Source organism: Salarias fasciatus, chromosome 18 (assembly GCF_902148845.1).
Source record: "Salarias fasciatus chromosome 18, fSalaFa1.1, whole genome shotgun sequence".
NCBI classification, from domain to species: domain Eukaryota; kingdom Metazoa; phylum Chordata; class Actinopteri; order Blenniiformes; family Blenniidae; genus Salarias; species Salarias fasciatus.
The window spans coordinates 20362175-20389710 of NC_043762.1; the positions used below are offsets into that span (position 1 = coordinate 20362175).

At 46.2% G+C, this 27536-nt stretch overlaps 1 protein-coding gene across 2 annotated transcripts; it reads right to left on the minus strand.

Annotated features, from left to right (window-relative positions):
• Nucleotides 1-473: 473 nt before the first annotated feature.
• Nucleotides 474-27536, minus strand: mast3a (microtubule associated serine/threonine kinase 3a). 2 transcript variants are annotated; one of them, XM_030114631.1, is made up of 28 exons: nucleotides 27266-27536; nucleotides 25775-25806; nucleotides 19908-19996; nucleotides 18975-19047; nucleotides 16450-16470; nucleotides 16177-16258; nucleotides 13278-13435; nucleotides 10887-10962; nucleotides 10517-10726; nucleotides 9467-9568; nucleotides 8863-8995; nucleotides 8691-8776; nucleotides 8239-8324; nucleotides 7665-7873; nucleotides 7447-7585; nucleotides 7145-7277; nucleotides 6897-7062; nucleotides 6679-6780; nucleotides 6399-6521; nucleotides 6123-6235; nucleotides 5828-6009; nucleotides 5505-5626; nucleotides 5229-5417; nucleotides 4610-4833; nucleotides 4281-4403; nucleotides 4023-4159; nucleotides 3560-3744; nucleotides 474-3436 (listed from the first exon to the last, which is right to left on the minus strand). In XM_030114631.1, exons 1-28 carry the CDS (start codon nucleotides 27302-27304, stop codon nucleotides 2571-2573), a joined length of 4200 nt encoding a protein of 1399 aa, XP_029970491.1. In that variant the 5' UTR covers nucleotides 27305-27536; the 3' UTR covers nucleotides 474-2570. The 2 variants fall into 2 exon arrangements, with proteins under 2 accessions (XP_029970491.1, XP_029970490.1); XM_030114630.1 differs by lacking the exons at nucleotides 25775-25806; nucleotides 27266-27536 and adding an exon at nucleotides 22746-23213.

Here is a 27536-nt window from a genome sequence, read left to right on the forward strand (position 1 = left end):
AAAAATCAGTTTCCACACTGAAGGTCATGACTTTATCTGATATTCCACTGAATTTATCTTAAATCTGATATTTTTTTATCCCTTTGAAGTCGATTATAAATACCTTTAGCCGCTAAGATATAAAAGAGCTGCTCCCATTAAATTATCACTCATTATGCACTTTATCCACCCCTGTCGGGTTAACCCTGCAGCCACAGACCGAAACTCCAGGGCAGACTTCAACAAGAGCTTAAGCAGCTCTGGGCTGACACTGAAGAGAGCTAGATATAGATACTTCATATTAACCTGTGTTTCTAATATTTTGGCAGTCCCAACAATGTGTGTACATCTGGTTTACACTCAAAGGGGAAAGTTTGTACCCAGGAGTTATTTTGTGTAATGAAGTGTCTGACTTGCTCAAACTTCTTATATTCCTTTCAGAATTTATTGCGAGATGGGCTCATGTATAGAAAAGACAACAAGGACGAAGAGTGTGTAGTTCAGACTTTGAGTCCTCTGCAATTCATTTATTTCAAGCACTGTTAAGACAAGAGAAAAACAGAATGTTACACCAGTCTGCACCAGATACCCACATGGTAGGCATCTCACCAAGGCCAGTTTGTCGTGTGGGGATGGAGGGGGGGAGGGGGTTGTATACACAAACACACACACACACACACACACACACGTGTGTGTGGAAACGACAGTGGGCGAGCACCTGTGGAGTTCATCACACAGTCGTGTGCAAAAGCAGAGAAGAAGAGTCCCTTGTGATGATCTGAGATGATGGGCTGCTGGTTCGGACCGCCGTTTAAAGTCGGTCCAACGTAAAGTCAAAGGATACGATGATAGAGCAAAAATAAAACTAAAAAAACGTGAAAATGTATATTGCATCAGATACTCAGTGACAGATCCCACATGCACAGTGAAACATCGCAGTATGTGGTGAACTTCTACTCCTCACATGTTTAAAGCTCCTTTAAGTGTGAAATACGACCGGAAGCATTCTTACTCACTGATCCAAACAAAACCTGAATTAAAATGGTAAAAAACAAAAAAAAAAAGTTTTATGTTTTCAACAAAATTACAATAAAATATACAACTAAGGCTAAATCCCATATGTCTAAATCTCATCACAAATCTTTAAAATCAGCGACTGAAACTCAACAGTCTGATCAGGTTAGTAAAGCTTCCAAGATGCAAACGGACCGATGTGGGCGCGAAGGTGAGGGAGCAACGGGGAAATAAGACGACATGACACTTCGACTGAGTCCATCCAACCCGACAAGGTCACTTTCAAGAAAACATCACTGACAGCTGTTATAAGGTCCACCATTGTTTACACAATACATGTCAACAGCGTAGGTTATTAGTACTGCAACAAGACTGTTTCCATATCAAAATATACAAAAGCAGGATCACCCTTTAACCCAGGCCTTCATCCACGTCTTCCCTGTCATTCAGTTTTTTCTTCTTTTTTTTTTTCAAATAATTTAACAAAAAACCATGACGTGTACGCGCACATAATTCCACTAAAATGTAAACATTCATTCATAATACATGTTTTTAAAAAAAAAAAACAGCCGAGTGAGCCAAGTTTGCATCCACTGTACAGTTTTTTTTCAATCCCACACACAAAGCGATCGTCCTGACGGCAACGACGACTTGTGCGAACACACTCGGGGCGGGACGACACTGGCGAGGAGCTGGACGGAGGCTTGATTTGACAAAGGGTGACAAAACACGACAGCCCGGTTTCTGAAGGCAGTCACCAAGCTCTATCTACACGTCGGCGGGGGTTTATCGTTTACCGGAGGAGTGTCGGCGCTGACAGACAGCGGAGTGGCCGGAGTGGAGCCCATGCATACACTCAAGTGTTCTATATACAGATACAGTACCTCTTTTTCTATGGTTGCTATGGCTAAACCATGCTTTGGCACCGCAGCTCTGTGTGTTCAACTAACGATGAGCCCAAATTGTCAATACCACAATCTGTATGCTGAGAGGCAGCACAGAATATGTAGCGAGATGCTATAGCACATACAGTCCAGGATGAACAGCGGAAAGCCCATCCGAACACACACGCGCGCACACACACACACTCACTGTGGTATAAAAGAAACAAACATGGTGCAATGTTGTGTAATTTCACCTCTTCTTTTCCACACGGAGAAGCTGTTGCCTGGTTTTTCTCTTGTGCAATTCCTGAAAGAAGAACAGCTGAAGCATCCAAGGCATTGTCAGCAAAAAAACAACAAGATGAGCATTAAAAAGTCATAAATAAGTTTCTTCATTTAAAACAAAAATATTTACAAATACGTCAGGTGCCACAGTGATTCGAGAACCGAAAGAGAGAACAAGCGACTTGGAAGTAAACATAGTTTTTCAGTCGTTATTGGGCTAACAGTGTCACAGGGTGCATGTATTACTGAGAGCTATTGGCTTATTAGAGACGTCTGTCTTCAGACAGTTTGCTTGTGGTGATTTTTGACTTGGTCACAGTTTTCTGGACACATGCAAGGCCTTCGTTGTAGGAACAGCAGCAGGTCGAACGCTTCGCTCCGCTGACCTGTCCCTGGCGAAGAGACTGACTAAAATCCGTCTCTGCCTTTAGACTTGGCTTTGGGCTGCGCGGCGCTCGGCGCCGCTCTCTCTTCCGGCTTCACGCCGCTCTCTGATTGGGTGGAGTTGATCCAGGACGCCTTGAAGGCCCTCGGCTGAGTGGGAGGGGGTGTGGGGCTGGGCGTGGCCTCCCTCTCCTCCAGGTCGTCGAAGCTCACCTCCTGCACGGCCTCCTGCTTCTTGAAGGAGTCCCGGCGCTCGGACAGCGCCAGCTTCCTCATCACCACCACCTCCTTGGAGTGGTGGTTGCCGCCGCGGTGCTGAGGCGACGTGGTGGGGCGGTGGTAATCGCCGCCGCCGCTCGCCGCGTCCTGGTGGCCCCGCAGCCCCCCGACGCACAGGCCCTGGCGGCCGTGCTCCCCGACGCAGACGAACCCGGTGGCGGTGTCCCCCTCGGCGTCCTCCAGCCCCTCCCCCTCGGACAGGGGCACCTCCATGGTGTGGCGCCGGGTGCTGTAGGCCTTCCTGTCGGCGTGGTAGCCCCCCGTCGACTTGTCCCCCGTCAGCTTCTCTGCCGACTGCACCCTCTTGAGCAGCGGCGAGCGGGGCGGCTCGGCGCTGCGGGGGCGCACCGAGTGGCGGGCGATGGTGGGCGGGGACAGCGTCTTGCCGTGGAAACCCTGCAGGGACTTGGGGTGACTCGGGAGGCAGGATGGCGAGCACTGAGGGGAGAGGGGCTGTGGGGGCGGGATGCAGGCCAGCGGGGACGGGGGGATGCTGCTGGTGGACTTACACCGACCAGCTTTAGTGTAGCGGCCGAGGACGTGGAGCGAGCTGGGACGGGCCTGCGGGACGGGGGAGTTCGGAGAGCTGGAACAGGGAGAGGAGCTGGAATCTGAAAGAGAGGAAAACCAAACGGAGGAATTTATGCAACAGTTAAGAAAAAAAAAAAAAAAAAAGAAATAAGATGTGGTCCCTACAAAAAACTGGATCTCGCTGAAAAGGCAGAGTGACTGACCTCCGGAGTGGTCAGGAGCAGGGGAGCGGCAGGGCGTGGAAGGCCCAGGAGAGAGGCTCTGGGTGGGGGAACCTGAGAGGCTGTCGCTGGACGACTGGTGGAACCCCGAAGAGAAGCTGCGGCTGCTCTGCATGGGCGGAGGAGGCGTGTGCTTCGACAGCTTCTTCAAGATGCTACGGCGCCGGCTGGAAGAGGAAAGAACACCGTCAGAGAGGTAGATGAAGCTCAAGGTGCCAGTATAACTTGAATATAAAGGATAAAACAATGAATAATCACATGGAAAACCAAGGTGAGACATCTGTATAATCGCTTTTATGACAAAAGAAAAATGAAGCAGGAAACAGACGTTGAAAATATGATGCTCACTTAATATGTAAAAACAACAAATAAAATTAGAATTAGCTGAAGCGATAGTGAATGTGAAAGATTAACGTCTGGAGGAGTCGGTTCCCTCCTCGTGTACCTGTCCTGTCCATCCTTCTTCTTGCTCTTCTTGCTGCGTCGAGCCATCTTCGCCCTGTAGCTGGTCTTTCTGGCCGGGCCCACCTTGATCGAAGTGTTTTCAAGAGCCGTCGTCTGCAAGGTCACCCTGTTTCCACTCTGACGAAAGCAGATCATGAACACAAACACTTAAGAGAATTTCAGACCAAACGCGTTTTTTTCCTTTTTTAATAAAAATGCAATAATCAAAGATGCGATCGCCGTTTGCAGATCCTGCTACCTTTAGCAGCAGCTCCACCACCTCCGTGTGCACGAGGCCCTGGACCGACTCGCCGTTGACGTGAGTGATGAGATCGCCTGCCCTCAATCCGGCCTCGTGCGCTGGGCTGCCGTCCTCCACACACTGGATCAAACACACACACAACCTCAAAATTACTGGTCCTATAAACCCTTGATCAGCTGTTCTGAAGACAAGAATTCAAATCCCACAGAAAGACCTTTCTACGCAACATAATCGAGCTCAAACCTAAACAAAAAGTCTGTTTAATCTTTGTTTATTCAAAGCGGTTACTGACAAAGGAAGGTGAGAAATGAGGTGAGGACACGTACCCAGACCATGTGATGGACCGTGTAGACGTCACTGTCTCCCATGTAGACCCTGATCGCTCGCAGTGCGAAGCCAAACCTCTTCCCGGAGCTGTGGATGACCACGGGAGGCCGCAGGCAGCTGATGCTGATGGACAGATCCCGGCTGGGAGACGAGTCCCGGGACGACGGGTTGGACGACAGGGACAAGGACGATTTGGGGCTCGTAGGAGGGCCGGCCGAGTCGTCTGGTTTAGGACAAGGAGACAGGAGACCAGTCAAAAAAAATCTGAAATGACGGGTAGTAAACTTTTAAAAACTGTATCTGATACTGGATGAAACCACGAATTTAAACAAATGTCATGAAATTATTCTCATATTGAAACAAGCAGCTTGTGTTCAGTGCATGAATACACTTTTGGCCAGTAGAGGGCACTGTAAACACACAAAATCTTCCTGTAAAAATGGAACAGCAGCTGTGGAACCTCTTAGGTTTCTTGAAAAATATGTGAAATGAGCAAAACTCAAAAGCCTCTCTTTGCTCACTTATATTCATTATTACCTAACATGTTATGAATGGATAAATAATTCAATTCCAACAGCAAACCAGTATGTTTTAAGACATGCAGGTCATTCTTTGCACCTGGAGTGATGATGAGGGAAAGTCCGGAGACGGAGGCTGATTTGGGGACTTTCCCTGCTGGAGATCGGGGTTTCTCGGGCGTCTCCAGCTGGTGAGCGATGCGCCGAGACGCCCCCCGGCGGAAGGCCGGCCGAGTGCCCGTGCTGTTGCTTCTCAGACGGATGCGCCGCAGATTGGAAACCACCCCGTCTGCAATCAGCGGGGTGTGATGTGTGAGCGCGAGCATTCCAACGACTGCTAAATAAGAACCAGAAGCGGGCCGCGTCCGCTGCTCACCCTCCTCCTCCGCTGAGATGGCGAAGCGGGGCATGATGTCGAGGCTCTGGGTGCTGTTCATCACCAGCGGACTGGCGCTGCGCTCTGACTGCGAGGAGCTGGAGGAGGCGCGTGGACGGAGGCTACAGGGAAAGAAAATGGCAGATATGAGTGGATCGGCTGAATCTGGTTGAGGAACAACAATAAAAAACGAAGAATTAACTCCAGAAATTAAGACCAGAAGATCACAAAATCCCATTTTTCCATCTAATCTGTACTTAACAAGGCGAGACAGACTGGAAGGGGTGGCTGTGATTTCTGTAGTGATGAGTAATGGCTCTCACCTCCCCCTGTGCCCATCTGCCCTCCTGTCTCCCCCGGCCGAGTGCTTGTGCCCGTCGCCGGGGGAAAGGATGCCCCTGCCCTCCCACCGCTCCTCCTTCTCCTCGCTGTGGCTCCGCTCCGACGACGACAGGCTGGGGTGGGACGGCGTGGAGGTGGACAGGTGCTCCGTGCTGCTGTACACCTGCAGTTCAGGAGGATTCGGTTCAAGGCGTTTTTTTTAATCACAAAACTCCAGGAGAAAGAACGACGTTTGATTCTCTGATCGTGAACGCTAAGGAGGGGAAACGGCAGTACCTTGCTGAAGCGGTGGGCTACCGAGGAGAACTGTCGCAGCTCCAGAGAGGATTCGTCATCGTTGGTCTCGTCGTCGTCGTCTGAGCCCAGGTGGCAGTAGCGCTCGGACCGGGCTGCAGAGAACGCAGAGACAGAGAATTAAACACTGAAAAACCAGCGAGGCCATTTCAATCCAAATGAAACTAGGACTAAGTGTCACTGCTGAGTCTATCATGGTGTGTCTGTGCTGCTCGGTGTGAACGCAGACACACAGCGATAGACCGGGGAGCTACGTACTGTCAAAGTAACTGGTGTCCTCCTCAGTCTCCAGCTGAGGTATGAATTCAGCCTTTTGTCTCAGGAGGCCATTCCAGTCCAGACCCAGGAAGAACGTGTGCATCTTCACCTCAGTAGTTCCTCCTGCAACAGAACACACAAGTTCAGTTTGGTTTATTTAACCCAAAAAGACTTCATGTGACAGCAACTAGCAAAATAAATAAATAAATAAATAAAAATTCATAGAAATTTTCAATATCTGCTGCCAGCAGAGCCTCGTCCACACCCGCGTGTCACCGACCTGTTCCCAGGCGGTCCAGAGGGCTCTGCCTCAGGAGTCTGGTGATCAGGTCCTGAGCGTCAGCCGGCAGCGCGTCCTCGCCGTCAGGCCAGATGATATCGTCTGAACGTGGAAACACACACAGGCGACACCGTGACCGCGGTGCAAGGCACAGGATGCAGGAAGCGCAGCAATACACCACGGAGGATGCATCAAAACCCAGTTTCAGGATTTCTTACCGTTCACCACCTGACCAAAGAGCTGTTCTGGTGTGTCTCCAAAGAAAGGCACGCAGCCCACCAGAAACTCGTAGAGGATGATGCCCATGGCCCACCAGTCCACCGGCTTTCCATAACCCTGCCTCAAGATCACCTCGGGAGCAATGTATTCCGGAGTACCGCACACCTGGAGCACGGGGAGAGAGAGGCTTGTCAGGCCGTAAAGACGAGAGGCGAGTCGAAGCAGGACAGGAGGAGAAGAAACCAACCTGTTTGTCGATAAATTCTCTGGTGTCCTTCTCGATGTGTCCCTCATACAAGTTGGTGGTCATATTCATGAGGCCGATCTTCGACAAGCCAAAGTCTGTCAGCTTAATGTGTCCCATGGATGTAATCAACAAACTACACAGCAGGTAAGAAAGAAAACTAAGGTTAAACAAATCTTAAAAAAAAAAACAAAAAAACTTTCTTCGTTGACAGTGAATTTGTGCAGCTTGAAACCAGAAAAGAGGAAACGGGAATTGTGAAGTGTGAGGCAACGATATCTTTGTTCGTCAAGCTGAAAACTCACTTGTCGGGTTTGAGGTCTCGGTGCACGATGCCGTAGTTATGCAGATACTCCAGAGCCAAGACGGTCTCCGCAAAATACATCCGGGCCATGTCCACAGGCAGAGGGCCGATGTTCTTCAGCAGGTTGGCACAGTCCCCACCTTCAGACACCAATCAGGTCAGGTTTGGGCCGACTCTTTTCAGCATCACCACTTCGTGTGCGTGAGCCCACAAACCTACCTTCCACATATTCCATCACCATGCAGAGGTGCCTCCGCGTCTCGAATGAGCAGAACATAGAAACCACGAAGGGGTTTTCGGCGAAGGTGAGGATGTCTCGCTCCACAAACACCTGCTGGATCTGGTTCCTCAGCATCAGGTTCTGCCTGTTGATCTTCTTCATGGCGAATCGTTGACGGGTCTCCTTGTGGCGAACCAGAAACACGGCCCTGTGGGGCGGGGAAAGAGAGAAAACTCCACATAACAAACTGACCCAAATATAAGACAAAGGTTTGTTTTCCTGAAACAGATCTTCAACATTGAGTCCTTATATTCAGGGTGTAATATTCAGGTGTTACACTCAACAACAACAACAACATGCTGAACGTGATCTGTTTACACGTGACTGAGCTGGTCAAACGCCAGGAACACACAATGAACAGCCAGTTAGATTAGATTAGACACTTTATTAATCCCGAGGGAAAAATATTGCACTGGCTGGGAATCGAACCTGGCCTCTCGGTGTAAACACAAAAACACTCGGGCAGCACATCCTGATTTTAGTTTAGATTTTAGAGGAGTCTGTCTCACTCACCCATAGGCGCCGTTGCTAATGAGCTTTATAGTCTCAAAGTCGCTCTCCAGCGGTTTCCTCCGAGGAGGAGTGCAGGCCGCACGACTCTGAATCACACACACCCAAAAAGAAAAAAAAAAAAAGCAGAAGGAGAATAAGGGCGCCGCATCTGCTGCGTCGATTTTGACAAGCGTGGATGTGTGCACTTCATGAGTTCATTGTGATGATTCAAATTGTTTCTGTTTTCTTGTATAAACAGGCGCTCCATTAACCACTCAGGGCTATAATTTCATGACCTCAGGACAGGGAGTGAGCGCACACAGGGCGTGTCCACATCCACTTTAAATAGTTTAATAGCAGACAATCGGAGCGCACGTCGGGCGTATGGTTCAAAGTACTGAGTCATTAAGAATCCGAAAGGTGTGAAAGGTGAAGCGGGTTTGTTCGGCGGCCCGTTTGATGTGAGCTCATACCTGTACGGGCGTCGTGTCCCCTGCGTCGTCCGACTCTCTGCTCGCTGCTCTGTGACTCGGGCTCGTCTGCTCCAAATGGACCATTTCTGCAACAGAAGGCACCACAGATCACAGTCCGCAGTGAAATCAACCCAGAGCTAAACGTGTTAACATGCAGACGTGCTCGCTGTACCTTCCAGAGGATCTCTGGTGAGGCCCAGCTGGCTGACGATGTATCTGGGAATATCAGTCTTAATGCCGTGGCCGACCTTCGCTTGACCCTCTGCTGCCTCCAGACGCTGGTAAAACTCCTCGGGATCAAACTCCTGAAGGAAATAGAAAGACACAAATAATTGAACTATAATGAACTGTGCTGCCTGACTGTAAAAAGAAAATGATTAACTCGCGAAGGAGATCAGAGGAGGCTGGCGTGACACAGAGGTAAGAAAACAAAACACTGAAGTGTGTCGGGTGTGAAATGCTGCCGGTAAAATGACGTGGAGGGCGCAAACTGTAAACAGACGTGGAGTCTTCATGACGAGCTTGCTAAGAAGCCAGATTGAAAAAGTTTGAAGAGATTTACGGTTGATTACGGTGCGAATGCACCACACCGAGCAGCAGCATTAACTTGTTGTTGCTTTATTCTAACAGGCTGCTGGGTAATTACCACTGCGGTGTGTCATCAGGTGAGTCACCGGGACTCTCGCACACCATGGGAGACGCTGTGCTCTGGGCTTCGACATGGCGAAGGTAACATTTCTATCGCGTGTGCACGTGATCATTCCAGCTCGTCTTACCAGACACTCCAGCAGCCTGGCCGGCCTGGAGATGATGATGAGAATCTTCTTGACCAGCTTGGTGATGATGGTCACCTCCTCGCTCTCCGAGCGCTCGTACGCCTGGTCGGGACGGGACAGAACAGAGGAAGAGGGATTGTTACCGTTTTTTTAATCCAATCGGGAGAAGCAGTGCGGCTCGTCCACAGCGCACGGCAGTCCGGCTCATATTTTTAGCATCCATTTCATCTCATCACACGATCCGTTCGGGACTCGATGGACGGTGGCTGGTGTTTCAACATCTTGCATCAATGCTCACTTCTCTTTCCCTGCTCTTCACTTTTGGGAGCAGCCACTAACATTTCCCTGCTTCGGCCAAAGAAAATATCCTGAGAAGAAAACGTGCTCCAGGTGGTAATTCTCATAAGCTGTACACTGCCTGATTTTTGCACAATTACTGTACATTTGCAAAGCCAAGTATACATTCAAACAGTGAATTATGGATTTTAAAGTGACGATGACTGACATGAAAAATCCATCACAGAAGTAAGACTCCAGTGGAAATTTGAATAATGGCTGAATTGCACACGAACAGCACTCATCTGGCAGCAATATGAAAAGAACATATAAATTATCCAACTTTCTGAGCAAAAGAGAAAACCAGTTGGGGTCTGAGTGTCTCGCAGAAGCTGTAATCTATTTTGCAGAAGGCAGCATTTTCTGCAGAGAAATCGCGGCTGGCCCGGGTTACGTCATCTGTCATTACATAATCAGAGACTTGACCGCTGCACACATCTATGTGACGGCTCAAAATGACCACACTACTTCTGGCTAATGGCCTACAATCACCACCAATGACTAACAATCAAACACGCCATTTCATTTCAGTGTCCCGAGCACAACCACAGCGTTGCATACAAGGTCCCAGAGGCGGTTTGTGTTACCAACAATCAATCTCCTGGCAGCGTCTCAGAGGAAGTACACTTCGACCAAACGTCTGAATAATTAACAGAATTACACCTTTTTAGAAGCGTATGGAAAAGTCGATTCCTGACTATGAGAGACGCCCACCTCGTGCAGCAGGTTCTCCAGTTTCTCCTGCAGCTCCACGAAGTACCTGGAGGTGACCAGGCCGTTCTGCGACTTGTCCAGACAGTCTCTGGCCAGCTCCACCAGCTGGTGCTGGATGAATCCCAGCACCCCGTCGGCCAGAGGCAGGGCGCTGTCTGGGGAGCACTCCGCAATGACGTCCAGCAGCCGACCCTCCATCTGGGCTGTCGCCTGGGAAACCAAACCGGACCGCTCAGTTTAAAACAGCCACAGCAGGAGACACTTATATGAATCTCATTGGTCAGAGTGAATCACAACAAAGACATTGTTCTGTTCTGTTTCGGTGTTCGTGTATAACACACAAATTAGTGAAGATGAAGACCGAGCCTACCTTTGGAAAGCGTTCTTTGTAGACATGATTCATCATGACAATCTCATTGTCAAAGGTGCCGCATGTCCGCCCAGGACTGCATGAGAACCGAGTCGAAGGGGAAAAACGGAACATAAATAATCTCATAAACATTATGCGAGGCAACTCTGAAGCACAGAAAACCAACAGAACTCATTTCAAGCTGATTAGTGAGACAAAAGAGCGACGAGACGCTGACATCTCAAATAAAACAAAAGGGTTTGGTTCCATATATTTGGTGACAATTACTCAGCATAATAACTTTATAGCCTCTGAAACAAGAGCAGCATGTTAGATGTGATCTGTGGACACCTGACTGACGCACACGGCCTGGTGGTCTGCTGGTCATACACGGGCGGGGATGACCAAGTGGCTGCAGGTGCTGCATACTGCGGTTAACAAACCACTCAAAGGCTCTAGATGCTGTGTCTCAGATTGTCTTTTAATGGCAGGGAGAACGACGCGTGAGAGGAATGATCTATGTGCAGATCTATGTGAAAAATAAGCAGAGGACACTGGATATAAAACTGTATGGAACAGAAATACATGACAAGTTGTGCAGCGTTGCCCTGTTAAGCATGCGTGTTTGTGCCCATGTGCTGCTCTGTGTATCTGAAAATATTAACGACTGTTAAACGCCATGTGCTTTTATCGACTTCATTTCAGGAAATTCACATCCACGCATAAACATGACCTGATTTGTAAAACGTGTTTCCAAAAAAACGACCCTTGTCAAAGTAGAGAGGTTTTTATTAATTGGGCCAATACCAGACTATCAACACAAAATCCATGAATACCTTTTAGTGTGTATGACAAATGCTTGACTCATCGTGTTTATTGCCTCACTCGGTCGTAAACACAGCATGTTCAAATCGCAACGATGTGCTGCGGCTCAGGTTCTCATTTGCAGTATCCATGAGCACATCTGTTGTGTGCGCAGGGCTTCAGTTTCAAGAGGCTGCCTTTTAAACGATTCGTACGCATTGCAAATCAAAGCACTGTCAACACGAGCGTTAAAAATAGTGATCTGCAGCGCTCCTTTACGATACCCCGCATACTACAAATTACAATAGCAATATGTGACATTCACCGCACTATTTCTGGACAGCCACAACAGTTGCACATGCGGCGTGGTTTTATTTTAGAGTAATAGCAAACCCTAACCCACTTGGCAACTATTTTAGGGGGAGATATCCTTTACACACCGATGGAGCTATATTAAACCAGTGACATGTGTCACTCATCTGCGGCCAGAGCTGCAATCGAGATGTGATGCCATCGGTTTCATAAGTCTTTTAATTTAATGCGTGACACTGGCTGAAAGCTTTAGCTTGGCTGCGATCATGAGTGTATCTCCCAAGCATCCACAGACAGGGCACGTCGGAGAACAGCAGCCACATAAAGCTGCCGCCAACACCCGGCACATCCCATCATAAAACGCGAGCTCGCAGCTCCACGCCGCTGCAAATGATGGTTTCAGCGAGGCTGAGTGAAGAGGAGGTGCTTCGTTTCAATCCAGGGTGCCCAAGCTTTTTCCACAACCGCATAAAGTAATTATCTCAGCATATTTTGAGCTTTCCAGACGGTATTTATTGTTATAATCATGAGTGAAAGATGCTATAAAACACACAGCTGACTTCTGCCAGCTCCAGGCTTTGTGGCAGTTTGTCCAAATCTGTCCATATTCCTGTTTACAGCTCTGCTCCAGGGCAACGCTGATGACAGCTGCAGGCCTATGTTTTTGCGTTTTGCTACTGCTGACGACTGTAATTACACCATAATTGTTCTACATTTACATTTTTGTGTCTGTTTAATAACTTTCGTAATTTTAGTGGTGTACAGGAGAATATGTATCTCTCAGTGTAACAGTATCCAGTATTCTGGATTTTGAAGGTGACTGAAAAGGCAACAAGGTGTGTTTGGTAGAAGAAAAAGAAATCCAACAAAAATCCTTTCAAAACCAGACGTGTTCACTGCTTTGCGGATTTTTAGGCTTATTGTGGATATATTTCTTTTACCAGGCAGTAAGCTATTTGAAAAGTGTGTTTATAACAATAGTAAAAACTTATTTCATCAACTTGACACAACGACAACTTACTTGCACAACAAAATGCAGTAAGTGTCACTTTCCAAAATAAAAGACGATCGCTTTTCAATCAGCAATATGAGCAGTGTATGAGATGGAGCAAACAAATATTGAAGAGGTATTTTAACACTTTCTTGATGAGATCTAACATCAATCCTCCCTCATACACTGTGGAACGTATTTCCTTCTGTAAAGGTCTACATCAGTATTAACGATTGTGTCACATGTTTATGCTGAACTGAAACACTGACGTGAGGTCAGGATGCGATTAAAGTCTGATCCGCTACCTGAGACTGCGTGACCGAAGCCTGACGGGAGGCGAGTGGTGGGCTCCTTCTTCGTCCGCCACGCTTTCTGTGCTCCGGAAATGCTTGAAGAGGAAATGGAGGTCATCCTGCGTGGGCTGAAAGGGTAACTGGTGCAGCAGCTCCTGCGATGAAGACGACTGGAAGGGAAATGGAAGAGGGAGAGCGTTAGAAAAAGGATGCATTGATGTGAAGACTGGAAGGACTGAAAGAGGTCAGCGTGCTGGAATATAAATGAGAGCGAATCTATTAGTCCGATCCTTCTCGCAGCGAGGCATCCACATCAGGTGTTTTGGCCAGATACCATCCACACACCACTAGGGGGACCAGAATATAAACAAAACAAACAACAACAACCAAACAACCAATACTTGACCTTTTCTCTTCACGTATTTGTGTGTTTGAGAGGTCAAGCCTCGACAGCCCTGATGATATAACTTCCTGTTAAAAGCCTTCCTCTGGTAAGAGACTCGCATCGCGGTGCTCTCACACATTCAGTCATCATCCTGTTAATGCTCTTTGAGAGTATTAAAGGCTTTGATGTTCCACTACAGATCTGATTTACGCCCAACACTTGAGAAGGACATGCGAAGCACGGCTATCATGTAAACCACAGGCACCTCCCTCCACGCAACAAAAGACTGGGCGAACTCTGGGCACTCTGCTGAGAGCGGCTCTCAGCCCGGTGTTTTCCTTCTCGCTGCAGCAGGCCTCGAGACACGCAGCGCCGACTGTCGTGCCGGCCATGCACGCATTCGTTTTCTCTTTCCGAGCGAGAATGTGAGACACACGGCCTGGAATTTATGAGAGCTCCCATCTGGCTGGGGTCTCGTGTTTCACCGGAGGAAGAGGAAAGTGAAGAGAGGCTGGTCTGACGGGAGGAAAGAGAAGCATCCAACAGAGAGAAGCGGACAGCGAGAAGGGAGAACCAATAAGTGATAGAAAGTGTGTGTCTGTGTGAGTAGGGGGGGGGAATACCCCGAGGAGGAAACTGGAGACGTATTAGCAGTGAGCAAGAGCTGCATAAAGACCTCGCTGACAGCGAGCCTGAAAGGAGCATTGTGTTCGGAGAGACTGACCTCACCGTGTCTGAGCCATGTGGTCCACCACACCAAATTACAGCCATGACACCCGAGACGGACATTGTTTTTTTTTTTTTTTTATTATTTAATGCATCCAACTTGAGTTGAAGTTTTGGCTTTCAGGGATAAACTTTAAGATAATCGCTATAGAAACCATCAACGGTGCTGATGGGTGGAGCTGGGCAGCATGGCATGCCGTCTCCTTCAGTTTTCCTTGAATTAAAAGCCGAGCCGGGGAAACGCACGGTGCCTCTCGTCAGTGAAGTCATCCGGAAAAAAGAAACCGGGGAACTTCAACAAGACCTGTGTTATTTTAGCGATTAGCCATATTATTCCTGTACTTTCCCTAAGTCTGAAGCGGATACGCAGAGTACAGCTTAAATCATTTCAGTATGAAGTCATTTATTTGATAATGCCGGCCACAGGGTAAGCTATTAACTTCACCAGGAGTCTCTTTCTTCCTAAAACAAACACACAGGTTAATGCTGAATTCAAGGGCAAATATACACCGAGCAATATTTTGTGTGTTTCATATCCTCCTGTCCTGTTGAACACACTTTGCATAACTTCAGTAAAACCCAGGAAGTGGTGTTCGAGGATTAATCCCTATTTCCTCTTTGTGGTGGAAAACATGAATGAACAGGGCCAATGGTGGAGGGATTGGTCATCACTGCACACATCCTGCAAGTCTCTGTGACTCATTAAAAATACCAACATCAATCAGTCAGCTGCCCTGCTGAAAACAACTGGTGAGCACACAGCAATGCTGCACCATTTCCCCAAACACTTCCAGATTCTTCAGCTGCATCAAGAAAACAACCAGTCGAGAGACGGCGGGACGTGTCTTTCTGATTGGTATAAAAACTCGTCACTAAAGACTGCCTCTCTACCGATACATACCTCGATGTTTTCAATCAGCACCACAAAGACAAGAGGACCTGACTTCTTGTATCCACGTCAGATGAAAAGTTCTTATTTCATAACGCAGAACAGCAAACCTGTGCAACATTACCTGAGTAATGTTTGGCCTCGCGACGCTTCGGTGCAGCACTTCATGTGCTCGGGCTGAAGTGGGATTCTCATAATGACCATGATTAGTGTTTGGCAGTGCTGCCAACACGTGTTTATCTGGTTATAGTGGTGGAGCTGGTGTGAGGCGAGGCCTTGATAAACCAGCCGGACCTGCTGTGTTGCAGAAAGCGGAGCAGGTGACAGCGACACCAGGGCTCGCTCTCCCAGCTATGGGATTCACCGACACAGCGTCTTGTTTGTGCTCTTGATCTTTTTGAGCCTGTGGTTTGCACATATGAATGCATCTTGTAAATTCACACTGATTTTTAAACATAGAAAGGCTTTCAAAATGTAATTCTTATTATTACACCATAAGCTTTGCTGCTAACTTCTTTACTAAACTTTAAAATGTCTGAAAGTGTTCACTGTGAGCAAAAATATACGATGCAAACCATAGAAAATGTGCAGCAGGTGCATAGCGTTTTAATGTAAGAGTGAAGTCCATTTATCAGGCGCAGTGTGAATCAACAAACGATTTACAGGCGGTTTTATTTCCTACAGTGTGTTTAATCTGAGGGGATTTACTGCTCAGTCAGCACCAGGAGTTTACAAGACTCCTCAGCCCCGTAAACTGATTGATACAACGAGTCGAAGCGTATGTGGGAAGCTAAACGCTCCCATGGCGGCGATTTGAGGAGGGGTTGAATATCTGATGAGAGAGAGAGTGTGTCAGACAGTGAGAGAGTGAGAGAGAGAGACACTTGTCTGTCGACTGAGGCTCCACTTACAGATACAGATGAGCTTGGTGCGTTGGTGCAGTATCCAGAGGAGGGAACAGACGCCACGGACCACCTTCGACCATCCGCTCGACTGAAACCGAACAGAAACAGACGCCTCAGTGGGTGGCAGCTCTTGGAAAGCTTACGAAAGCAAGCTAATCTGTCACTCCTGTCTTTAAAGTAGGGAACTTTTTATATCTTCAAAAGTCACTCTTAATAAAAAAACATCTTTTGCACACAGGTTTAAAGAATGTGAGGAGGGAAAATGTGCCACTTTCTTACCTTTCTGTGCGGACCAGTTGGCTATCAGACAAAGAAGAGGGAGATGAAGGGAGAGGAGGATAAGAGGAGGAAGTGGGGCGGATGGAGACACAAAGTGAGAAAGAAAATAAACACCGGTTAATGACAGCGACAGAATAAGTCTGGCAGTCGCAGTCACGGTCCTGTTAGTCTGTCAAAGCAGGCAGCCAGCGGCTGTCGACTGTCTCAGCTTCTGAACACCTGCCAAGCTGCGATCGTGCTGCAGCGCCGAGACCCGCAGACACTTAGCTCATGTCTTTTAATACACACACAATCACATTAACGCGGCATGAAACATTTACCCAAACCACTGCCGCACACAGAAAACCTCAACCAGGAACTGCAGAATCCACACTCCTCCTCCTATTGCTTCCCTACTTTTTTCCATCCAATTTGTCCCTTAAAGGACGTGACCCAAATTCCCTTATTGATTCAATCTGTGGTGACAAAGACAGTCGACTGTTCCCCTGCAGAAATCTGCTCTTGGGTATGTGTGGCCAAATCTGAGGTGACACAGCAAAGCTTGGCAGTTCCGCTCTGGAGTGAGATGTGTTAGACGTGTTTTCTTTGGATTTATGTATCATCAACCATATGTGAATTAAATCCCCACCCAGAAATTCTGCATTAGTGCTATGTAATTCATGGAAGTAGAAAGACGAAAGGCTTCAAATCATTGTTTGAGCCAATCTGTTAAACAGTAATATCATGGACATGCCTGCAGAGTTGGCAGTCCTGCCTTTACGGGGATGCTGCAGCTAAATTCCTCATCATCTTACCCTTTCCTCTGCATTAGAAGATGACTGTACTCTTTGGTTGAATGCCAGCTGCACAGTATATTACATGTGCAGCTAATCTGTGCTCACATGACAAAATGACTGCACAATCAGCAGGGCTGCACAGCTTGTGTGAATAACAAATAAACCCAGTGGTGCAGTCAAAAGTGCAGTCCCAGCATCTGTCTGCACGTTGGTAGCTTCAAAAGTCTGAATAAATTTAGATGAGTCATACAAAGCAAATCTATAAGGAGAGGTTCTCTCTTTCCCTGAGCTTATGCTGCAACATCATATTGTATCATCACTACATTCTGTAAAGACAGATGCATATTCGCATCGTATTTGTATACATGTTGCTGTTCTGCCCAACAAGCCCTGTTGGAGCAAGGTGATGGCATTGCATTTTCTGCAACCAGACGAGGATTCCAGCTCCTGCTAGCGTTCTCCTAGATCCCAGTAAAGTCTATAAAAACAGTAGCAGGGTGCGTGATGAGAGGGCGAGCGAGGCAGCTTTCCCCATAATCACAGCAGCCCTGAAAAACGAGCGCGCGAAGCGACTCGCCGTCTTAATTGGCTCGACAAATGCCGAGGCCCGAGTCCAGCAACGGGCCCCGGGGCCTTTCAGCTGGTTGGGCTTGCTTCTCCGCTGCCTCATTTCCACGGGCAAACAGAACAAGCTAAGGCACGATCATTATTCATGAAACTCAGTTTCCACCGAAGCTTCTAAAGGATTCCTCTCAGATTTTTATGTAAAAGGCCGGAGGTAAGACTATGTGCAGAGTGCTGCTGCTGTGTTGTTTTGGGCTTGATGAAGAAACTAGTCCTGCGGAGGAAAAAGCCGCAGATGAAATAAGAATGATTGCTTCTCATTTCTCAATACAAATTCTGACAACTAAACAAATGGAAACACGTTTCTGCTGACATCATTTAGGCTGTAAAACGTGAAGGTGGATAAGTACTTTGCAAGAACACAGAATTTTTTTTTTTTTTTTAAACAAGAGCAGAACTCCTGGGAACCAATCACAGAATAGGCATCACATGAGGAAAATGTTCTACCAAGATGATGTGTGGAGAACAAACTGTGAGAACTGCCAAACCAGGTCTGTGAGGAAAGAATGGCATCATTCTTTCCTCACAGGGAACAAATTTCGCTTCTTGCTCTGATATATAAAACTTTAAGACCGCAGTAAAGAAGCACAACACATTCATCAATTTCTAGGTGGGCAACAAAATCTACTGTGTCCAGTCCAGCATCTGCGCTTTGTTCCAGAGCCACAGAGGAGAGCGATAAATATGACTGTCAGTGTATGAAAGTGTACATGCAAATGTATTCAAAAGACTTTCAGGAATAAAATCTCCTTTTTGTCTTCTCAGTTTTTCAGAATTACTATTTGAGTTTTAAAACAGAGTGAAAGCACTTTATTACTGAGGTCATGCACACAGGAGTAACAACTATGAAGACATTTTGCCAGGTTTTTGCATTTACAAGAATTGGACTGGTGAGTTTTCTCTGGGATTTAGTTTTCCTCAGTCCACTCCAAAAACATGCATTTACAGCTAATTACTGCCTCCGACACGGATGTGAGTGTAGGACTGTCGCTCTGTGTTTGACCTGCAAAGTTTTCTTAGATGTATGTGTCATGAAAAATTATTCTACAATGATGTGTCTATGTTCGAATAACTAAAAAATAATAATAATAATAATAAATTAAGAGAATTTGATTAAATTCTTACCTGCGGGCAAACTGGAAGTTGGCTGAGGTACTAGCAGAGACATTTCTGGGGCTTTCTGAAGGGCTGCTGCCAGCTGAGAAAACAAATAAGACAGACACAACCTTATAAAACTGGTCCAAGGTGAAGAAACTGTGTCAATTACTATTGGCATGTTGAATAACTCCCCTGGGATGTTTCTTTGTTTTACATGATCAGCTGACAGGTTAATTACTTTTACTTCACAGTTCACCCCGCTAACAACCGGTTAGCGTGTCATGTGAACAGGCCTGTTCAGCACTTAATCAACAACTGTGTGGACACAGAGCAGGGAGTCCAGCTGTGGATCACACCGCACGATTCCCCTGAACGGTCACTCGACCCCCTTTTACAGAGACATCCTGCAAAAGCTCCGAAAAAAATCATTTCTCCTTTCACTTTACAATAAGATACATGGTGTTCATCAGAAAAGCAGGGTTTAAAATACAGGTTTTCAAAATGAAAATCCTCTAGTTCGATGTTGATTTTACTGTAAAAGCAGCTTTAAGGACTTCAGTACAGCCAATTCAAGCCAATCACTTAAATAATGGATACAATGAATGAAGACATCTTTGCATAATGTCCAACTAACTCATTTTATCTTATGTTCAAACTGTTTGCTCCAGTCCTATAAAACAGCAAGAATAACTTATGAGACACCAGGGGGAAAACCAAAGCCGGTCTTGTGACATACAGCATGTAAATAAACACACGGCTGAGGGAACCTATATAAGAAGAGAAGCTCATCTTGTTGTCATCTGCCACAAATAAACCCCCTCAACCCAACTCGTCTGCCCTCCACATGACGATGACTGCATGCAGCCACCCTGAAAACCACCCTATGTGAATACAAAGCAAGCGCACACACACGCACACACACACACAAACCTGAGCAGCAACTGAAAACAAAACAAGTACCTGTGGCAAGAGGGAGAGGTGAGAGCGGTCGTGACAGCGTGGGGGATGGAGTCCCAACCGCCAAACTCCTTCTCTTGTTGTTACGGGAACTGTGGGAAGAATCAGACAAAGGTAAGATGGAGACAAAACACTTGCTTTAAGCAAAACCCAGTCACAAATATCATCCCCTGCGAGCACATGCTGCTGATCAATGTGTTGTCAGTACACAACGCGGCTGCATAAAATTAAGCACGCAGACTGGAGTTTGTTTGTTGTGACATGAAAAACACAGATAAGGGAAATGATAGCGGTGCCAATGTTTATACACGAGCAGGGAACATGTGTGCACATAAATACAGAAACACCCATGCAGACACATACACATATGGTGAGCGGTCTCCCCTCTCAGCAAGAATACCCTGGGGTCTAAGTCAGGTTGAGAGGTGTGTAGTTTGCATGTTCTCTCTGTGTGTTCGACGGTAATTGGTGACAAGAAAGATTTCCCACTGATCTGTGTGTGCTTGTCTTAGCTGAGAGTTAGCTGGAATCGGCTCCAGTCCTCAAAAACCCTGAATTGAATAAAGCATGGAAGAAGCATGAAGAATATAAAGTAACAGAGTATTTACTATGCTATTACCACAAAATACCCATGATAAACTACTGAAGACAGGGTATTTTCAGGTGAGAACATGAGAAACATCTGGAACTATGAGACCTGGTGATCCAATAAAAGTGTGCTGGCTGGCTGTTTGACTGAGATTAAAAAAAGTATGTGGCTCCACTGACTTCTATGATGTAACTGAATAAGCCATAACTACTGCCAATACCATTACACATCTGTCAGAATGGGTGACGATGATCTTTGTCTATATATCTGCAACACTATCTCATCTATACATTTATCTAAACTGTTACTTGATGTTGATCCTCAACAGCCTACACAATTTGGGCAAATGCTTGTTGAATAAGCACAACCATTTTGTTGTTTTGATTCGGACCAGGATGTGCCAAATGGGTATTCTGTTGCTTGTCTGGCTTGCACTGCTTCCTCCAGCGCCACTGGCTAGGCTGTAATTTGCCAATAATGTTCCCCTTTCCCAGGCAGGTTTTCTTCAGTTTAGTTTATTTTTTTGGTCTTCATGAGGCTGGTACCAAGCCTTTTTTTATTTCTGCAAGTACAAAACGGCCCCAATTAGAGAGACATAAATATTAACAACTACAAGCAGAAGCCTTCTTATCATATCGTGCTGACACAAATCTCAGTCTAATTAAAATAGAGTTAGTTTACTAAGTCATATGCTATTTGTCCACTCTGTTCGTGACATATGAGGCGCCTGCAGGCTTGGCATGCTGCTTACTCAGTGTTCACAACAGTCTTCACTCACATTGCAGAGGAACAAACAGCTTTGGTTTCTATTTCAATTTGTTTGTTTGGTGTGCTCTGGAAAAAAGGAAATCTGGACGTAATCCCATCATGTCTGTCCTCTGTTGCTATCCTGTCGATGTCAAAGCCGTCTCTCTTTCCCTCTCTAGCAGTGACCTAAAATAATTGAGGGGCTGAGATGGCAACAGAGTTTGACGTTTCTGGGTTGGAGCTGAGGCAGATTCACAGACTGCATGGCCCCCAACCCAAAAACAAGAGCTGCAGAGATGCCCAGCAACAGCGGGGGAATGGAGAGCCAAAGAGGTGTGTTTGATATTTATCTTCAAATTGCCTGTGACACACAGCTGCAGCCACAGACACACCGCGAGAGCGTGTGCAATTTCCCTCCTATTCGCAAAATAAATGAACACTATTTTTTTAAAATACGGCGCAATGAAAGCATTACTGTATTGCATCCTGGCCACATGAGCACTTCATCAACAGTTAGCAGTGATGTGGCTGCTCATATTTGAGACAAACAATGATGACTTGTAATATGATGAATCTAGGCCAGTGGGGAGCATGTTTCATATGTCTGCTGATGGTGAAGGGCTGCATTTGTTCACTGAGGGTCATTCAAAAATCACACAGAGGTGATTCATTGGCTCGGCTGGTGGATGACCCCAACGACAAGGAAATAGGGGGTTGACATTGAGAGAAAAACTACATCACAAGATATTAAAAGATGAGATCCCAGTTTTTCCACCAGGATTTCACCCATACGCCCTGAGTCCTGCAGTGTGTGGCACTGGAGGCAGAATAAAACAACACCACTTCATTACAGAAACACTGGGATTAGGACAAAAGAGATGGGGATGTAATAATCCGTGATAAGATCACCGTGAACTCACTGACTGCCACAGACACACCGAGACCCCGGGCTTCAAAGGCTTACACTGTAAAGGCTGATTAAATCTATCACACGGCTAAAAAGCACCGCCACAGTCCCGCTAACCGCATCAGGGGTATTGATCAGCACCGTGTCTGGATGTAGCTTTATGCGACAGCTGGCAGCAGACAATGCAGCCTGCTCACAAGCTCAAACACACACACATACACACACACACGCACTCATACAATGGCCACGTTTCTGTCGGAAACAAAAACTAGGGCGGATGTACGCGACACATACAGTACCCTACTGTAATGCTATCACACACACAGAGACCAGCCGTGGCGTAAATCTGAGCTGCGCCCTCCTAATGTGTCCAGTACCGGGAGATGATGCGTTTACGTGCTTTTAATCGCATAGCTCAACATAAACGTTCAACAAATTGCCGATTGTCGGACCGTGAATGCCACAGCTGATGCTAGCGACAGCAGACGTTTAGTGAAAACAGGAGACGGCCATAAGCGCCCATATTCCCAATGTCTTCCTCTTATGAATACAGTTTGTATATATATATATATATATATATATTTTTTTTTTTTTTTACCTTTTAGATCTTTTCATCATGGCCCCAGTCACAAAACTAGTTTTGTAGCTCGGCAGCACGGTCCAGTAGTAGTTCTGGTCCGACATATTGGCGGTGGCCGATGAAACCAGCGCTGAACGTGGATTTTAGCGTCCTGTGGTTACAGGGGGAGCCTCATGACAGGCACTCCGTCCTGTGGATGTGTCGTCGGCGGTGGTTAGGCCAGTACGCCGCGTCCCACGGCAGAAACTCCCCTCAGCTTCGGTACAAACTGACCCCAGACCCACGGCACGGAAGCACGGAGGTACTGAGCGACTGCAGCGGCCATGTCCCCCGCTCCATCACACGCTCCCAATTTTATCAGCAAAATGCGGGAAAAGGCCCGTCACCAGCGGGATGCCACATTATCGGGCGGGTATCTTCGTCAAAAATACAACAGTGTGCTCCAAAGTTTCCAGCGACAGCAGCGTCCGCCGCACTGCGCAGGCGCAGCATCGAGAGGAGGTACTAATGAGACCTTCAAGTGCTGTCGGAAAAACTGGCTTTACCGCTTTATCCTAAAGAAATCAGCAACTGAAAAGGTGGGGTGGGTGGGTTAATTTAATCACAGTGATAATCAACAGTTACATTTTTCGCGTTAAATTCATAAATACAATGAAAGATAAAAGTAACTTCGGAGTTTTGAGGATGTGTTTAGAAAAGCCCGATGTATTTAAATGTTACATGGCTGTCGTCAGGGAATACTGAGGTCTTCATGGTTTTAAGCACTGAGCATCATTTACAGACACTAGTTATGTTAAAACGGGGGAGTAAACTGTTTCAGAGGCTTAAATGTATGACAGCATCAAATGATCTCAAACCACATCATACCACTCTGCAACATAAACTGAAATCTAAGAGCCTGAAACCATCCCAAATCCTTTAATTCGATTTTCATCTACCCAAGCAACTGTCTGCAACAGTCTGGGACACTGAAATTCAAACATATGACCTGTTACCATTTAGACAAGTGTGTTTGGATGGTATCAGAGAGAGGCGGGATTGTCAGAACTGATAGGAACAACCTACTATAAGACAATATTGGGGATATCCAGGCTAATGGAAACCACGAGGAGGCCACAAGGGCGTCAACCACAACCAAATGCCCCCAGGGAGTAAGGCAAGTTCTGACCAAGTTAGTTGAATGGTAAGAACAAGGTCTGAGCCATCAAAATAAATGCACCGCCAGTCATCAGATTTTCAGCTGGGATCGTAAACTAGCCAAAGGAGTGTAGAAGCTACAGATATCCCAACAAGAAAGCTCCTCACCATGCATGTTCGGTTTCACCTGAAGGTGGTTGAGAACAACATGGCTATAATCTTGAGGTACTTCAGCTTCCGGACTGACAAACAGCTGCTGGTTAACCAAACCAGGCATTATGGTGGTTCACAAACAGAAGAGGGCAGTATAGACATGGCAGTGCCAGCTGAGAACAACATCAGAAAAAAGATTGAGAAGTCCCAGTCCCAAGAACAACATCTGAAGCCTCAGTCCAGAAGAGCGCAATCTGAGGGACAGCTACAGGTAAGATACTGCACAGACCCCTCAAACTCCCAGCCATCTGGTAGAGGACCTGGGTTTAAGGATGATACAGATGCCACCCTACAATGATGAGGGGTGTGGGTTTCCTTCAGGTACGGTGGTTTTGACCCACAGTTCAAAAACGTGTATGTGAGGTTATTTGGTGACCCGAAATTGACCGTAGGCAAGAATGTGAGTGTGTGCGGTCGTCTGTTTCTGTGCTTGCCATTGTGATGGACTGGCGACCTGTCCAGGGAACCCTGACCTCACCCATCCATTGGGTTAGGGTCCAGTAGATAATATTACATCTGTATCTGTATACCTGTGTCTGTATTACATCTGGTTGTGTATGTACCAAAACCTAAACACATACAGAGTAATGCAAATTCATATGAACAAAGTGTTAAAGGTAACAGCTGACACCACAGTGAGCTGTGGAAATGTTCCAGTTGTAATGTTTCATGCAAAATACTTCTGAGTGCTAATTTGTGTCTTTTCACTATTTTGAATTACAGTAATTTATCCACCTGTCTGTCTGATGTTTTGTTGTTCTTTTTACAATGACTGTAACTTTTCTTCAAATTGTCAAGTAGATACTGATAGATGAGACAAAGAAATCATTCTGATCGAGATGTGTTTGGGAATATTTTTTATCTCTTTTCCAATTTGTTAATACATGATTAAAAAAATAAATAAAAATGCCCAATGCTAAATATTACAGAAAATATATCTTGTTGTAGGGGTTCTCACATAAATCAAATTTAATGATAAATGAGCTGCAGGTCCCACAAGAAACACTTCAAGCTAAATTATATTCCTGGCAAGAAGTGTTACGGATCAGTGTAATTTTATCCAACTGCTCGAGCTGGAATTTTGAAAAAAATTTCCAAACAGTGAAACTATCCTGAATCCTGATTTACACTGAAATCCCAGTGCAGCTCTGAAGCTACTGATGTCAAACTAGATTTCTCCTGCTTCCTCAATGTGTCGCCACCCTATTAATGAAACTTGATATGAATGTTAATGATAAACAGATTACCTGGAATACTGGACAGGAAAAAAAAATCCAAACAAAATCCAAACCAATAATTAGTTACCTGAAGAAGTTTGTTCGCTAAAATATTGAAATACAGAAGAAACAGGGCTTTGGGGAAATTTGCAAATACATTTCAATGAGCATATGATTTTAAGAAAACCACAGGAGGGAACTTATTGATTCCGACAGTCGATTTCTTAAACCAACACAGATCTTTAACTATTCTTCCAACAAATGCCTGAGCAGTGAGACTGCTCTGTCTTTCACAGAGTTTACTCAGGTTCGTCCCTGTCCACATCAAGCTCATGTAAATGTTTGGTGTCAATGAAATGCATGCCTGATAATAAAGGTGACACTGGCACCCGGCTGGTCTGGTTTGTGGAGGATGAAGAGTGTAAAAGCGGATGGAAACACTCGGTGCATGCACAGAATACATCCGTTGATAATACTCACACATTTCCTCTGCGAGGAAGACTCAGTTCCTTCTGGAATAAAAAAAGATGACAACAACAGCATTGATAACATTTTCCAAAAAAAAAAAAAAAAAGATATTTTCATGTTTTCCCTTGTATTTAAATGTAAATGTAATTTGTTTTGCTTGAGCAGGGAGGCAGGGAGGGATGTTTGCTATTTAGCCTGAGGGATTCCTAATGTTTTAATATCATCAATCTATCTGCTCTCATTTCATGCTTCGGAAAAAAAAACAGGGAGGATAATGAAAATTGTTTCCTGTAATAACACTTTCATAACTAGATCATTAAAAAGCTAAAGTTTCATTGTTTTTTGATGGATTTTTTTCCCTCTCACCCACTTAATTTCCACTCGGAGCAGTGTAAATATCATTATCTGCAGTGTGGCCTAGTTCTTTGCACGACGTGGGGGCCTCGTAGTCATTTAATGGCGAGAACACAAATCCTGATTTGCCTGTGGCTACTGGAACTGCAAAAACTGCCCTTGCCAGTCAGGACGTGAGAGACAGGTTGACACACTGTCAGGCGGAGAAAGGCTGCACATGAAACCATTTTGAGATGTCTGCTTATGCCCTCTATTATTCTGAAGACAACCCATTTCAAGGGAGTGACTCAGACAAGGAGGGGGCACACATATCTCAACATGGCAAGTGTGAATGGAAAATGCAATTATGCTCAAGTTGTGAGTATTACTATAATTTCTACATACTCAGAGGGTTGCACAATTCAGAATCCATTAATATCAGGTGGAAAACAAACAGCGGAGGTGACATCTCAGATAGTAACGGTGAGTCTCTGACAACAAAACAAGATTAACTCCTTCATAACAAACCGGGCCAAAACAATGCAGCTCAGCTGGTGTGTGTACGGTGGAGATGCTCCTGGTTCCATCTGATGCTGAATGTTGAGCGATAGAGGTGCTACCCAGGAGAAGATTAAAAGGGACATTTGTGACAATCTTCAAGCAAAACATGAATTTTTGTTCTCCCATCACCAAGACAACCAGACTGTCTGGAGCACCCCCCCCCCCAAAAAAAAAAAAAAAAATCCTAAATGAACACATAAATAATTTTCCAGGTTGCAGAAAACAGGTCTAATCTACAGATCTAAAATGTCCATGAATTTTACAAAGATCAACAATCATACATGGACTCATTGTGTGTTCTGGTGAATGGCCACCAGCAGCGCGCGTGATGTTCCCAAACGATGTCACATCGTTTACAAAGCCATTGAACACATTACGGTTTAACTGTGATTGTTTTAGAAGGGAAACAGACGGAAAATCAAGTGCAACACCCAGAGCAAATCCTTGAAGAAATGCCTCGCACCGTCGCCAGCTGCTCATCATCACCACCACAACCAAAACCACCACCATCATCATCATCATCATCCTCCTCCTCATCTCCATCCTCCCCGCCCGATCATCCCGATTTCCCGGACAAAACCTCAGATGACAGCTTCAGCAGTTAGTTACCTGCAGACCGCGGCGTCTCAGGATGTTCGGCTCGTCCATCTCTGAAGACAACGAAAAACCCCTGAAGGAGGATCCGCGTGCCAAGCAGCCAGTCAGCCCATACTGCGCTCCGTCCGCTCCCCGGGAGCCTGGATACAGCCCTCCTCCTCCTCCTCCTCCTCCTCCTCCTCCTCCTCCTCCTCCTCCTCCTCTTCCTCTTTCGCCTCCACCCAGCGGCACGACCGGTCTGGAAAGCCCACTCCAGTCACCTGTTGTTGAAGGCTGCTGGAGT

Coding starts and splice junctions, on each gene's coding strand:
- mast3a (XM_030114630.1), bottom strand. CDS start 22,831: ATGTCGGACCAGAACTACTACTGGACCGTGCTGCCGAGCTACAAAACT. Junction 19,048..19,907: donor ACCTCTCCCTCTTGCCACAG/GTACTTGTTTTG, acceptor TTGTTTTCTCAG/CTGGCAGCAGCCCTTCAGAA. Junction 8,777..8,862: donor CACCAGAGATCCTCTGGAAG/GTACAGCGAGCA, acceptor CTTCTGTTGCAG/AAATGGTCCATTTGGAGCAG.